Source organism: Sphaerodactylus townsendi, linkage group LG03 (assembly GCF_021028975.2).
Source record: "Sphaerodactylus townsendi isolate TG3544 linkage group LG03, MPM_Stown_v2.3, whole genome shotgun sequence".
NCBI lineage: Eukaryota > Metazoa > Chordata > Lepidosauria > Squamata > Sphaerodactylidae > Sphaerodactylus > Sphaerodactylus townsendi.
In genome coordinates, this window is record NC_059427.1 from 28,204,756 (window position 1) to 28,220,652 (window position 15,897).

The following is a 15,897-nucleotide window of genomic DNA, read 5'->3' on the forward strand; positions in this document are numbered from 1 at the left end:
TATGGCAGTGATGGCGAACCTTTTCGAGACCGAGTGCCCAAACTGCAGCCCAAAACCCACTTATTTATAGCAAAGTGCCCACACGGCATTTTAACCCGAATACTGAGGTTTTAGTTTAGAAAAAACGGTTGGCGCCGAGGAGTGCGTTACTTGGGAGTAAGCTTGGTGGCTTTGCTTTGAAGCAACTGTGCAACTCTTCCAACGGGTGAATCAGGACCCTAGCAGAGTTTACTCAGAAGCCAGCCCCATTGCCAGCAATCGAGCTTACTCCCAGGTAAAGGATCACGCTTTAGTTCTTTGCATGAAAATCAGTGGGTTTTAACAGCGCTTAACAGGGTTACCTACACTGCTTCCCCAAAACTAGGTCTTAGGTTTAATGCTAATAATCGAGCCCAGTGGCCCAGGCCAGCCTAGATGTGTGTGTGTGTGTGTGTGGGGGACACACTCTATTTGCGTGTGCCCACAGAGAGGGCTCGGAGTGCCACCTCTGGCACCCGTGCCACAGGTTCGCCATCACTGGTTTATGGGCATGGGGTGCATCTCATTAGTGATTCTTATGTCGGGAACGCTAAGAATGCACACAGGGCAATGTTGGTGATTAAATCACTTTGCACTGCTCTGCTCAGGATCCTTATGGGTTTCTGTTCTGGCCTCTTCCTTTTAGGCTGCTTTCGCTCATCCTGTTGCTGGTCAAAAGAACTCCGCCCATTTTGATACGCGATCTGGTATTATCTGATGTCTCCTTTGTAGAGTGAGCACAGGACTAGTGGTGCCAGTGATGTGATGCTGTCGGTGTTTTAGAATGAGGTTGCCCCTCTTGATTCCGGATTCTGAAGTGTACTGGCCGCCTTGGACTTCTTTCCTGCTAAGCCCTACAGTCCTCCCTGACTTTAGATTACATGTATAGCCTGAACCTCTCATTCCTGGACCAAGGATTTACTGCATGCGCCGTGGATGAATAAGAATGCCTTACATACTCTTCCCAATTCTGAATACCATATTCGTAGTTTCATTGACAAACACTGGGTTAAAAAATAGACAGAAAATATCAAAGTTGAGGATTTTCTGGAAATTCAGAACACTAAAATACATAGGTCTCCCTTATTATTTTATGGTGAAGAATAAGCATCCTTCGTTCAGTTAGATCCCTTTGTTTTAGCTATCAGCATTTAGAAAAATAGAGCAGAAATGGTTTTCTTTTGCAAGCAGAATATTAGAAGTCAGATACAAAAATCAGGGAAACTTTGGGAGATGGGGAGACGGGAGAAGTCAACTTACAGTAAAAGACAGGAAAGAAGAAAACAATGTCCCTTCATCATATCTGGATAGTTTGGCCAAGACTCCTTCCAGAATGGTGACAAACTGAAAAAGAAGATATTTTGATCACATACACACACAAAAAATCAAAACCCCACAAAAAATTAAAGTCCCTCTCCCTCACATTGCAATCTTGATTGCTACTGTACAAATTAGAATAGTTTTATAATTGTATCAGTAACCTTGTAGCAACAGCATTGCTTGTATGAATCTGAAACTCCCTGGGTTTTGGTACAGATATTAGCTAACAAGGAATCCTTTGAAATCTATAGTGCATGTATTTGGAGACCCTTTGGCTAATTTAGGGTAAGGATCTGATACACATAGTTGATCATTTGTCCTAAAATATTAGTACTATGTCATGGAATAAATTAAAGAGAAGCAAATGCAGACCCCTTTTTTGACATAACAAAGTTTTAGTACAGATTAATATAATACAGATTTAGTACAGATTAAATTAATAATTAAAGGTTAGTAGGAGTTATTTTATATAATTTCTATATGGAACCAGTTGTGTTGAAAGACCAAGTGTTTTTACCCCGAAATTGTGTCTTGTCGGGCAAAAGTTAGAAAAACAAAATAAAACAGAAGCTGAACTTACTTTTAGAAACAAAAATACAAATTATCCTACATATGCTGAAAGCAAGTTAAATGAGTACTGTCTGTGCATTACAAATGGTAATGAATATGCAACTCTCAACCATACAGTGCAAGAAGTAAATTGTTCCAGGAGATGACTACCAGCTGGTAGATCCACTGATGCAATTCAAAATGGCATCACTGAACCATCTGTCCTACAGGTATACCTTATAGTATTCTGTTGGTTGATTTAATTTTGATTAACAAACACCTTTGCAAATGTAGAATAAAATGTACCCCCAAATGAACACTTGCACTTGGAGGACACTTGCTCATCAGGAAACAATGGATTGGTTCCTTGTTCACTTGGATTGTTCACTTGATTGTTCACTTGAAACAGCAGCAGCTCTACCGATTGTTCTATGGATTGTTCACTTGAAACAGCAGCAGCTCTACTGACAGAACAGTGTTTCTGCCTGTGGGGGGTTGGGGAAGGGGATTTTTGCCAATCCCTCCCCTTGTGCAGACAGCGGATTTGCTCACTACACTACTCTTTCGGGCCCAGTGACTCAGGATCCCAACATAGGTAGGGCACAGAAGGCTGAAGTGAGATGGTGGTGGTGGAACCACAAAATGGCTACTGCAGGAGGCAGAGCCGACCGCAAATTATCAGGGACTGAGGTTCTCCATAACTCGTAAGTAAGATCAAATTCTGGGTTGCAATATAAAAAACTGGCTGAAACGGCATTACAAGTTAATGGATGCCATCAACCATATGGCATATACCAGTGTGATCTCTCCTAAATTTGGAGGGTGATTGACATCCGCTTTCCTTCTACTATCTCTAACTGATAACTTCCAACTGATGGCAAGCCGATTTGAGGCAAGAGGAAAGAGTAAACATTTTAACAAATAATAACTAAAAGGCTGCAAGGCTGTGTGAAAAGTTTCACATTTTCTGAAGATCTGGAGGTTATTCTCTTCCGAATGAAAACCACGAGCAGCACTGATTTAGCCATAACTTTTAATATATGGACAGACACCCAGTGATTGATCTATATAGAATACATTAAGTTAAATAAGAAGTGGATTACTCATATACTACTTGTGTATTTATAATCATGGCTGCCAGCCTCCAGGTGGTGGCTGGAAATATCCTGGGATTACAACTGATCCATAGACAACAGAGTCAGTTCTCCTGGAGAAAATGGTGACTTTGGAAGGCAGACTGTATGACACTATATGCCACTGATGTCCCTCCTCAAACCTCTTTGACTCCATCCCCCAATCTCTAGGTATTTCATAGCCCAGAGATGGCCACCCTAATTTATAATCCATTAACATTGCACAGTAAGGACAATCTAACTTGCTTCCATATACAGGGCAGGACATATGTGGTACATGCTCAACTTCTGAGAGCTTAGCATTTCATGTAACCAAAACAGTTATGTTTTGAACCCCTCAAGGGGCACTATGTGTTGATGAGGGTTAATTTTGTGGACTCATTTTATTGTGACTTGTTTGACAATGATTTGGCAACAACTGGGGCCGGATGGGCTGACTCTCCCACCTCTGTCTCCAAGTTGTGGTGGCTTCAGTAAGTGCATTAGAGTATGTTTGGAGGTGGTTATAAAGAATGCCCTATAGTTGCTTAGCAACTGCATTACGTTCACACCACTTTTTCCTGGCCCAGATGAATCACTAGCAGATAAAAGGGAGCTAGTTGGGAAAAGAAGCAACGGTTGTTTATTTACTACATTTATAACTACATTTATTTACTACATTTATAATTATTATTCCACTCACTGCTGTGTGAGGCAGCTTATGACAATAAAAATAATATATGATTCTATTAAACAATAAAATATACTCCAAATCAATTAAACATATTTATGTCAAACAAGCAGAGATTTTTTTTTAAAAAAACCAACCTTAATTGGCAAAGGCCTGATAAATCTAAGCACTTCTCACCTTCTTCTGAAGGCCAAACTGAAGTTTGAATCTCAAGGAGACAGCATTCCACAAATGGGGTCTTCTTGTTTCTCATGAATACCAGTTTTACCTCAGTTACAGAAAGCAACCAAATGGGATGCAACTTGGTGGCTTAAGTACCCAAGGGAGTTTGTAATGGCCATTAGGAAATGCAGGAGATGATTGAAGAAGGGAGAGAAGAAGTATGCCGAGGCCAAAATGAAGGGAATTGGGGCAGCTTGTAGTACCAACAAAGAATCTTCATAGTGGTGATATGAATCCAAAGACTATGAAGCTGATAGGTTGCTTTCCTGTAGCTGTCCTATGAGTCTGGCATTAGAAGACCACAGTTGACAAGGCCTTGACCATGTGCCAAACAATGGTCCATTCTGCACAGTACAAATAAGATGTCTGAAGGATGTTTTAAAAAGAGGTGACTTTTTTTTTTACTCTGGACAGTACAAATAAGACATTCTGGGGACATCTTTTAAAAAACTGTCTCATGTTTTGTCCGGACAGCACAGGTGTCAAAGGAGAAAAGAGGCTTTTTCCCGCCCAACCGTTAAGCTCTCCGTTTCAGTTTTCTTTTCAGCTTGCACCTGACATTTTGTGTGCTACTGAAGGGATTCTTCCAGCCTCTATTTGCTGAAGAATGCCCCAGGACATTTGCTCGCAGGCGCCAATCCTGGTGCCTTTTCAGCCTGAAGAATACATAATTGTACTCGGCTCATTCTGCCAATTTTGGCAATATACGATTTTTCCATTTTTTAAAAAAATTGGAGGAGGTGTATTTGAAGATATGCAAACATGCATACGGGAATCAGCAGCACACAAAATGTCAGGTGCAAGGTGAGGCGGAAACTGACCAGAGAGCTTAGAGGTCAGGTGGGAAAAATAAGACGGCGTCTATGCTCCTGAGCTCTGCACAGCCGGGCAGGAGTCGACTTGCCGATGACCTCTGGAAAAAAGGTGCACATTTTAGCATCCTTAAAAAAAGCTGAAATAAGGCATCTTGAGGATGTCTTGGGGGGAAAAGTTGTGCAGAGTTCTTCCCCCGGGTGCCTATTTTTGTGTCCCCAGGATGTCTTATTTGTGTTGCAATCATGCAAACAGTCAAGAGTGAGTGATGTATGATCTCTCCTGTGAGAAACAACAAATGATCTGAACTTCTTAATGTGTCATATTTTAATGGAAATGCTCTTTTAAAAAAAAAGGGGCTGATATTTCACCTGAAGCTGGATGTTACCTTTGCGACTAGGAGCGTTATCATTTCTTTGACGGTTTCTTCAATTAGTTCATCTATTTTGGAATGATACTGGTGCTAAGGAGGGGAGGGGGGGGAAGACGGAGGCAAAATATTATTAGCATAAATCAATGGTAATTCACACATCAGTCTTTTTTTGGGTATTAATTATGACATTCAATGATTAACACGTGCTCTAGTGTAGTGGGCAGTAATGAATTGACATTTACATGAGGCTTTTGACTGAGGAGACTCCCGTGGGATTTTGTGAATCGGTCATGGTCAGATCCTAGCTTCGGTTCCATGCACGCAGCTGAGTGAATGTTCACGCGAGACAAATGCATGCAGCAGAGGACAAGACCCAGAATCTTTTGGCTATAATGTAAATCTGGATAATAGGGGCCAGTGGCGAGAGAGCACATTACACCTGCTCTTCAGTTCTGACTGGTACAATGTGTTGCAGATCAGACATTCACATTCTTTTACGGATCACTGAAATGACGGAGATGTGGCCCTCACTGTACAACAGCACGGCAGCCATTTCTTGGTGCATAGCAAAGCTGCCGGCGATTGGCAGGAACACACAAAGGAGCTGATTCATAACAAGTGAAGTCATTGGGTATAAAAAGGTCCCATGCTTCCAGAAACACAAGTGGAGTTCAGCAACAAATAAATAAATCCATGGAAACAGCAATAGACCTAAATATCCAAAGAGCTTCAGCATTTGCATATTTGGCACTTGGGGCCTTTATGACCAATCGTAAAAATGGCTTGAGACATGGTTGTTCTGACTCATGCAAAAAAAAATGTCAAGTACAGCACTGTGGCCCCCTTGATCAGTACCATGCTGGGGCAGTGGGTTGGTGCTTTGCATAGGATGGATAGATATCTACAGAACATTCAACATCACTCCCTACATGGCACCAGTTTCCCCTCAAGGTCTCACTCAGTTACTGACCAGATCAAACCTTGCTGAGCTATTGAGCTCTGATAGATACACCAAGGACAAAGGGGGCACGATTCCAGATAAGAAACAAACAATTTCTGCTAACTTTAACCAAACATGTTTCCTTTTACAAGGTTTCCATTACTGAGCAAAGTCTACTGTGTATCCCTTTGTTTTGGCAAAGAACAGAACAAATATTTAAAATATGACGGGTAGTTTCCGCATTCTCCCTCCCCCGCATTAAATAAAACATTAAAAGCACCGATCTTAGTCACTGTATTTATTTCCACTTGTTTGTGCTGTTATTTTAAAATGTTAGCATCCAAAAGGGGGAAAAAACATTAGATGAGACGAATTTGCTATAAATACTAAATCATGCTTTGGGGAACGAGGAGCGTGAGGGGCAATTAGAAGTGTGAGACGTTGGTCCTTCAGCGTTGACTAGAGTTCCTAGCTAGTTTGAGCTGCTCAGCGTTCCCCCCCCCCCACCTTCTTTCAATGGAACAGTCACATACTACAACAGGAACTCAGAAGAAAAGAAAAAAATGTAGGACGCACTTACCCACTCTTTAGCAAACTTTCAGATGATTGGGGACAGAAATAAAGAGGAAGGTGCAGAAGACAGGAAAAAGAACATATGAAGGTAAACAATAAATAAAAAACAAAATTTTCAAATAAAAATGGGACCTTCTAAATGAGGGCCATGGAAAAGCAGCAGCATGCACAGAAACAATAAGCAACAAGAAATGAAACAATGAACGGAATCCCTTTTCACTGATATACCTGAGACTGCTACCAGATTTTGTCACACAGTTCAAAAAAGGAGTTCGAAATGTGATTGCTGCACAGAACACACACGCACGCACACAGAACATCTCTAGTGAGACAGAGAAATATCATCTTGGTTGCACTTTGGGGAAAAAAAATTGTATGGCACATTTCAGTGGCATGGCAGCTGTTTTCCAAGTTTCAATACAGGCAACTCCTGAGATTGCAGACTGTGCTTGGGCAACCTTGTTGGGTTCACTAGGCTGGGAATGGTGAAAAGTCAGTCATTCTCTCATGCAAATCCAATCAGGAGATAGATACTTGGGATGAGACTTTGCTCCCAGAATTAACACATGAGAATTGTCATACATGTGCTTCCTATATATATATGTTTATCTGAATGAAATTGTGTCTTAATGGTATGTCATGTTCTACTTAAAATTTGTCACCAACATTTGGGGGTGGGGGTAAAGATTATAATTCAGGGTTACGTTCTTATTCACTTCTAGTTATTCTTTAAAACAATAGAATCTGTTTGATTCAGGACCCATCCCCATATCAGATATTGATCAGTCAGTTCATTTGAGATATGACTGAGAAATCAACATTTTTGCTTTACATGAAAGGTAAGGCATTCTTTCCAATCTTCCTCCATTGATTGCATCTCCAGACACTGTTGAAGACTAATAGAGGCAAGTGTGTATTACTGTGTGTATAATTCTCCAAGAGGAAAATGCTGGCCCTTGGACAGGATCGAAGAAGAGAAGAGTGAAATAGGAGAGATGTGAGAGAGTTCTGAGGTAAAAGCATACCACCTCAGATTGGCAGATGGTATTTACGGGTATTAAAAAATCATGTGGGTAGAAATACAACACAGCAGGGGGAGGGTTGAACAAGAACCTTTCACTCTGTTCTGTTAACATTCAGGGGAGACGGTGGGGTTTGTGTGTGTGTGTGTGTCTGTAGGGGAGCATTCAAAATGGCTGCTTCCCTCATGCAGGCAAAGAGATAGTCCATTCCAACAGCTCAAGACTCGACTAACATATTCATATTCTGGGCCTCTGTGTACAAGGGAGTGAGTGTGAAATGTATATGTGAAGGACCTGGGAAAGGGCAGGTCAGCATTGCAGAGGGCACGTGTGTGCATCCTGGAAATAGTACGTAAGTGCTGGAGAGAAATGGGACAGAGGGCTTGCAACTGGCTGTGGGGAAAAGGGCACAGAACAAGGATGCTGAAAAATGTAGCCACGCTTCGAAATCCCACTTGGCGATTGCCTCTGCTTTCCTTCTTCACAGAAAGCTTGGCAAAGAGTGCCCCCTAAATATTTCAGCTTCGGTAATTTTCCCCCACTCCCCACCGTCCTGTAAAGATACCTGCTGTTGACCAAGTATGCTGAACAAGGCAGGCAGATCTATATTTGCATGTGGGAGAAGTGAGGATTTGGAGAAAGGTGATGCAGGTAACACGGGCAAGGAAGCAAAGCTCATAGAGATCTTCCCCTGCCTGTTCTCAGGGGTGGCACCACTCAGCTATCTTTCCTCTGCAATTGCAGTAGATAAAGCCTCCCTCCTTCCTTTCCCGTCCACTTCACATGCAGAAACCCTCTTTCTCCAGCAGCCACGGCCACTTTGGCAGATATTTACTCTGAATGGTGGGATGCAGGCAGCACTGCTGAGGAGTTAGCATGCCACAGCATGAAGGATGCGTTTAAACAGAGCAGTCCTCCAGACGCATGAAGTGACAGACATGTTCTGGAGAATGTAACCTTTTGACATACGGACACGTGCTACCCACTAAGCACAGGACGAACGACGCTTGCAATGCATACCATGCACACCAGTGGAACTATGTTGGTGGACCTCATTTTGAAAAGCTCAAAGGGCGAAGCCTGTTGTGCGCACAATACCGTACATACCCAAACCTGGCACGCTCTGACTCTATTGCACAGATACCGGACTAGTGGATTAGGGCTGAGCACCGGAGATGGTGAGCGTGCAAGATGGGACATGCCCAAGAGTGCTTGTAGGCTTTTGAAAATGTGGCCCATGGGAAATGGTGGCGATGCATGGAATTAAAATAAAAGGCTCTCTTTACTGATTTGGTTTGTTTCTGGCTGTGCGTACAAGTCCAAAAGACATGCTTGATTTGCCACATTATCATTTTATTTTAATCAAAAGAGTTTTGTTCATTAGAGGTGAGGAAGGGAGACTTTTCTGTTGCTAACTGTTCATTTTCGTCGGATAAATTATGGGAGTTAACTAAAAGGATGGCTAGGCGTGTGCAAAATAATACAGTGTGAAATGTATTGACGAGTATATTTTCAATTAAAATCTCGTTTATAATGCAACTGAGAAGAACAGCAGCAGCAGCAGCACTAGAATGCAGCCAGAAAGAAAACTGACTCGTAATCTTCTCCGCAAAATGGCTTTGCAAACTCCATTGGTGGGACGGTCTGGAGAATTGTATCTTTATAGACAGAAAGGGCTCTTGCCCGCAGAAGGCAATCACTATGGCTGCTGACTCAAAAAATGTCCCCCAAACCTGCTCCTTAGTCTGAGGCCACATGGATATACAGAGAGGATTTGCACATTCAATCATATCCTCTAAAGCTAAGTTTTACTGCAGACCAGTCTTTGGCCAGCTGGATTTTGGCTGTCAATGGTCATATTGAGTAAAAAAAGCTCAGGGAAGTAAGAATGAAAATCATCTTTATGCCCTTCTGCTCGTGGGGCCTTTTCACTAAACTATGCATTTTCTGGCAGGTGATTCTGATGTAATGCATTGTGTTTGCTCTCCAGATGTGCTACATTGTGATTTGGATGATGTGGGCTAATCAACAGAAGGTTGATGTATGGTGTGGATGTTGGTAACATATGGAAAATCCTGCTTTAAGCCTGATGTTGGAATGGATACCCTTTAAGTGTCTTTCAGAGTGCCCCAGTACAGAAGAGTCTTGGGGTTTTCCACATTTTTCATATGAAGATTTTAGTGGCAGGGAAGGAGCCCCCTAGGTCATTTCGCAATGAATAGAAACTGTTTTTACTTCGCATATAAGTAACTCTTTTCAGTATGGGGTTAAGGAGTACCTTGCAAACTTGTAGTTCCTACTCATAGTAACCAGGACTGTGTATGACAAGGAAATTTTGCATGCTAGCTGTCCCTTTAAATTTTGATTACTCGCACATAAGTGGGGCTAATGCAATTCTCCCTTTACCTTGGCTTCACTTTGTTATCACAGCTGTATGTTAAAAGTTGGATTACAGGCATTTTTAGAACTCTACTGAGTTTTAAAACTTTTCTTTGTTGCATCCTTCCTTTTCCAACTATCCGGATAAAATATGGAGCGAGAATGGGAGGGCTTTGACGTTTGTGGAGCCAGCTGGTGTGTTTCTGTCACAGAGCTTGGTGGTAGTACATAGGAAAGTGTCAAGGACAGGAGCTGTAGCATATGAGGCCCTAAGCAGCACAGCATCCAGAAGGAACTGGTGGCAGTCAGTCCATCCTGTCCTTTTTTCCAACTACTCTGCTTCCTCAGAGTAACGGCAACACTGGCTGTGTCCTGTGTTGTCCTTTAAATCTATGGCTTCACACATTGTCAGCTCGCTCTCTTAAACTCTTGTCTGCATGGCTACCTTTTGTAGCTCTGAAACTGCTAGAGCAGAGGACAACACCTTTAAGAATGGGCATGGATGTGGTATTATTCCAGGCAGAGGTGTAGTGGGGGAAAATGGTGCCCCCGCGCCCCTTGGTAGCTATGCGCCCCACTGACCTGAGCTGGCAGTGGTCCCGGGCAGCCTGGTGGGGCTGAGGGGCACTTGGCTGCGGCCTCTGCTGGGCCTATCAGGACGGGAACTGCCAAGGGGTGCCCTGCGGCAGCCCTGCTAGGTCACTCCTTCAGCCTCCACCGGCTGAAAGAGTGGCCTGGCGGGGCCGGGCCTGGCTGAGGGGGAAGGGGTGTTGGGGGTGATTTTGCACCACCAGGGGCACCATCCCCTCCTCCCCTGTGCCAACTTGGACGAGCTGAACTGGTATGGGGGAGGCATGAGGGGGCACAAAATCACCCCCCATGCAGCACCCCCTCCTCTCCAGCACTGACCCGGGAGCCGAGTTGGCACGGGGGAGAAGGGGTGTGGTGGGAGATTTTGTCCCCCTCCCCTGCGGGTGCCATCCCCTCCTCCCCCGTGCAGACTTGGGCAAGTTGAGTTGGCATGAAGAAGAGGAGTGTGGGGGTGATTTTGTGCCCCCATGTGACAGGATGGCATGCGCCTGAGGACATGTGACCCCCACATGTCCCCGTGGGCACTCCGCCCGATTCCAAGACAGTAAACAGTGCAAATAACTGTCAGGAAGTTACGCTGCAAACCAAGGTTGGTATCTGTTCCCCAAGCTGGTTTGCCAGATTCAGCAAAAATTGGGAAACTTTATTTAGCCCCTTTTTACTAGTAATGGATTAAGTCCATCCTTATTTACTTTCCTAAGCAGGTTCCATCTGACTTGTGTGCGCTAGGCTTGTTTCGCCATGGTTATTGCTAACAGATTGTGTGTACACTGCGTTTCTTCTAAGACCATCTGACCTTGAAGAAGAAATAAAAACATTTCAGACCAACCAGGAAATATTTGATACATAAATGTATGCCTGTAGATACATTAAAAATTCAGAGGAAAAATAAATATTTAAGGCGGTAAATTATGTCTGCCAAATGTCTGAACAGCTGTCTTGAATATAAGGACACAGGGAGAATATGGGTGTATGTGTTCGACAGAATGCATCTTCTAGAAAATAATAAATACTTCTGTGTCTATGCCTACAAAGGAGCTGGAGAGAAAAAAAATTGCTGAAATTCAGGACCTCTAATACAATTCAATGCCCAGGCCTTCACTCCTTCCATATGAAGGAATTTTAGCAGAAAAGGAAGAAATCAAGTTATAGTTCAAACAGTTTTTTTTCCTGGCTCGTAGGCTGATTCCACATGGGCCAAAAACAGCGGTGTGAAAACAGTGTGAAAACAGTACAAACCAGTGATGGCGAACCTTTTCGAGACCGAGTGCCCAAACTGCAACCCAAAACCCACTTATTTATTGCAAAATGCCAACACGGCAATTTAACCTGAATACTGAGGTTTTAGTTTAGAAAAAACGGTTGGCGCCGAGGAGTGCGTTACTCAGGAGTAAGCTTGGTGGTAGTCGGTGGCTTTGCTTTGAAGCAACCGTGCATCTCTTGCAACGGGTGAATCACAACCCTAGGAGGGTTTACTCAGAAGCAAGCCCCATTGCCAGCAACCGAGCTTACTCCCAGGTAAAGGGTTGCACTTTTGTTCTTCACATGAAAATCAGTGGGGTTTAACAGCGCTTAACAGGGTTACCTACACTGCTTCCCCAAAACTTGGTCTTAGGTTTAATGCTAATAATCGAGCCCAGAAGCCCAGGCCAGCCTAGATGTGGGGGGCGGGGGGGGGGGGGCTCTGCGCGTGCCCACAGAGAGGGCTCTGAGTGCCACCTCTGGCACCCATGCCATAAGTTCGCCACCAATGGTATAAACCCTTTCATACCATTTTCACACCCTTTTCACACTGCTGTTTTTGGCCCATGCAGAATCAGTCATAGAGTTTCTGTGGAGGATGGAAAGGTTAAGGTAACTCATTATTCAAGTACCTTTGACTCCTGCTATTGGTGCAGGCTGACCCCAAAAGCTGCATAGGAGCAGCTGTCAACTGAACACTCCCACACCACTGTGGATGATATACAGAACAGATCTGCGTGTCTCATGAGGAGTTAAAAGGAGAGGTCTTCACCAATTGTGTAGAGTTTTGTGACACCTCAGTGTGAACTTTGGAGAAAAGGAGATATTGGAACACTGAGATATGCCTCCAGAGGGGAGGAGTTTACTCATGGGGCCCAAAGGGATACCCTGGCTTTTGTGAAGTCTTCGCTTCAACTACCAAGAGTTCAGGTGGTTTAGGGAGTGGTAGAACATCCCTACGTCATGAGATGTAGCTAGGACAAGGCAGAAGGGCACTCTTAGCCTGCTGGGAGACTAGGGCTAGTCACAGGTCTCTCAGAACTCTCTCAGCCCCACTACTTCACAAGGTGTCTGTTGTGGGTCGAGGATGGGAAGGAGATTGTAAGTTCCTTTGAGACTCCTTACAGTTGAGAAAAGCAGGGTTTAAATCCAAACTCTTCTTCTCGTCCCGCAGTCAACAAGTCTCAGTGGTTTTGAAGTTGGCCAGAAGGAGAAGTTGGTTTAATTAATGTCGCTATTGCTTAAACAATAGGATCCTTCTCAGCCCATTACTGTATGATTAGGGGTCCTCCACCTCTGAGAGGAACAGGAGAAAAAGCAAAGAAAAATGAGGTGGCAAAATGAGTGGGGTGAGGTAGAAATTCATTAAAATGAATACAGAAAGAAACCAAAGGAGATGAGAAAAGGAGGGGCATATGAAACTCTGCAGTCCTAAACAGTAGCATATGCACTGACAAATTAAACCTGATTCCCAGATCTATTCACTTAGCTATTTATTAAAAACCATTATACCTCAGCAACTACACAATAGTTACGTACTCTTTCCACTATACTGTCAATACCTACTCAAAGAGGCACACGTGGGATTGCCTGAAGCTATGGCTGATTCTTTGTGCGACTGAATTGCTGCTTATCATTAACCACAATGGGTTGTAGATGTGCAAGAATAACATGAGTGGCAAATCGAACAAAATGGGGTGGCAGGAGCAACTGAGGTCGGGTTTTCTATACACCTAATGAAAAATGAATCTAATGCAGCTGAGAAATGGCAAATTAAAAACCTGCAGAATCAAACTTTAGACAGCAGTTACAAGTAGTTAAGACTACAGAACTCCCAACCAAGGTATGTGGATAAGACCTAGGCCATTCTTTACAAACCCACATGTTACTAATTATTATCGAAAGTTAAAGGATGGTCTCTGATGAAGGGAGCTTTGAGTCTCAAAAGGTTATACTCCTGGAAATCTTGTTGGGTTCTAAGAGGCTACAGGACTCGAATGTTGCTGTGCTACTGTAGGCCAACATGGCTATCCATCTGAAAATATGTATACAAGAGGAACTTTGAGCAAAAACTCTGGGCTGAACCTTTCTGAAACAGGTGACCATGAGGAGTCTCCCATTTTCTCCTATATCAGTGGTGGCGAACCTTTGGCACTCCAGCTGTTATGGACTACAGTTCCCATCAGCCCCTGCCAGCATGGCCAATCGCCCATGCTAGCAGGGGCTGATGGGAATTGTAGTCCATGACAGCTGGAGTGCCAAAGGTTCGCCACCATGGCCCTATATAAACCTTCAGAGCCTGCTGTTCTTCAGCAACACACTGACAAGGGAATGTGATAGACTGCTCCTGTATCTGTCAGTTCATTGTCCAATCTTCCCACCTATCCACCAGCTTTTTGGCTTGCTGTGCCCACAGTTATCAAGGACTGCTATGGTTCTTTTTATCTTGTACCTGTCCACAGACTTTATTAATTGCCTTATCTTTAATGCTTGCTGCATTCTGGTTATATCAAGGCTTTGTAATGAAGTACTTCACAGTAAAGTATTTGTCTCTGTAGAGCTCCTGTATTTTTTCCTCTTCGCTGTTGAAGAGATGAAAAGGATCGGAACTGTGTTCAATCCTTGGCCCCTTCCACACATGCAGAATAATGCACTTCCAATCCACTTTCAGTGTACTTTGCAGCTGGGTTTTACTGTGCAAAATAGCAAAATCCACTTGCAAACAATTATGAAAGTGAATTGAAAATGCATTGTTCTGCATGTGCGGAAGGGGCCCTTGGGTTATCATATCAATGCATCCAGTTATATGAAGACTGGTTTTTTTTTTACAATATTACAATTTGTAGGTGAAGAAATAACTGGGGTCGTTTCCCCACTTACCTCGACCACCCTTTGCTGCGCGCTATTCTCAGCGCGCGTCATTTCTGGCGCGCTCCCGGGCTTCCCCACGACTGGTCATCAAAAGGCGCCGTTTTGAGGAGCGCCAGGAATGACGTGCGCTGAGGGGGTGCGAGAGCGGCATTGTTGGGGTGGCTGCGTTGTCACCGCTCCTGTAGTGGGGAGTGCCGCGGGACCCCGCGCTACTTGGGGAGATTAGCGCGCAGCAGATGGTAAGTGGGGAAACGACCTGGGTTGCAGTAGCTTAACTATAATGCACTTTGAAAAAACTCTGTGCAAAGCTGCACAAATTGAGAAGACGCTATTCCCAACTGTTTCAAACATTTTCCATAGTTAATTCTAGCAACACATACAGTTGCCATACCATCTTGTGGTTTGTTTGGTGGGAGCTAGATTTCCTGCTGTTTGCTATTATGATGTTCTTCCAAGGAGATTAGTAATGTGAGGATGTAACGTAGCGAGAACATAACTCATATGTCCTTCTCTATGGTAGCTATCTTCTCTCCGCTCCTCCCTGGCTGATTAGATTCTGCTACTGATTCCTTCACATCATCTGCTTATTATAGACTTCAGAAATTCTTCGGAGGGTCATGAAGACACAATGTGTGGGATTCACAAGGCTAGAAGTACACATTTGACAAAAGAGAGAAGGTTTCCACCTACATGTTTAAGGCTGAGGCACAAAGAGGCAGCAGGAGGCAGAGAAGTAGAGGCTTAACAGTTGCTGCACCAGCATCTTCTTCTCTGGAACTCCTCCTTCCGTCCCTTTTTGCAATGAAAAGGGGTTTGGGGGGAAGCAGTAACACAGCAACGTTAACAAGGAGAGGACATGCTAGGCCCCCTCCTCGTCCCTTTTCCTTTGCAAATACAGATCTGAGTATTGGCATGTAATTTCCGTTTTTCTGTTTTCAGCTGAATGTGTAGTTCTGCCTTTAGGTTCTTTTTTCTTTATGGTCGGAAAACATTTTCAAAATGGTGCAGAGAATCCCATCTCTGGATCAACAAGAACTAATTATTACCATAAGGGACCTATTGTTCATTTTCTAAATACTTTTTTATGAATGGATGATTTACTGTTTATATTTTATTATATTTAAGAACATAAGAACATAAGAAAGAGCCTGCTGGATCAGACCAGAGTCCATCTAGTCCAG

The 15,897-nt window shown here is 43.6% G+C and overlaps 1 protein-coding gene across 34 annotated transcripts in view; it reads right to left on the bottom strand.

Annotated features, from left to right (window-relative positions):
* The window catches only part of CADPS (calcium dependent secretion activator), a 492,336-nt gene that overhangs the window by 75,585 nt on the left and 400,854 nt on the right, over nucleotides 1-15,897 (bottom strand). For 20 of the 34 annotated variants that reach the window (XM_048488307.1, XM_048488321.1, XM_048488320.1 and 17 more), the window contains 3 exons: nucleotides 6,619-6,633; nucleotides 5,114-5,188; nucleotides 1,279-1,362 (listed from right to left, as the gene is read on the bottom strand). In XM_048488307.1, the coding sequence (XP_048344264.1) occupies nucleotides 1,279-1,362; nucleotides 5,114-5,188; nucleotides 6,619-6,633 (174 nt within the window). The remainder of the gene's footprint in view (nucleotides 1-1,278; nucleotides 1,363-5,113; nucleotides 5,189-6,618; nucleotides 6,634-15,897) is intronic. The other 14 variants (XM_048488334.1, XM_048488325.1, XM_048488324.1 and 11 more) reach the window with 1 other exon arrangement.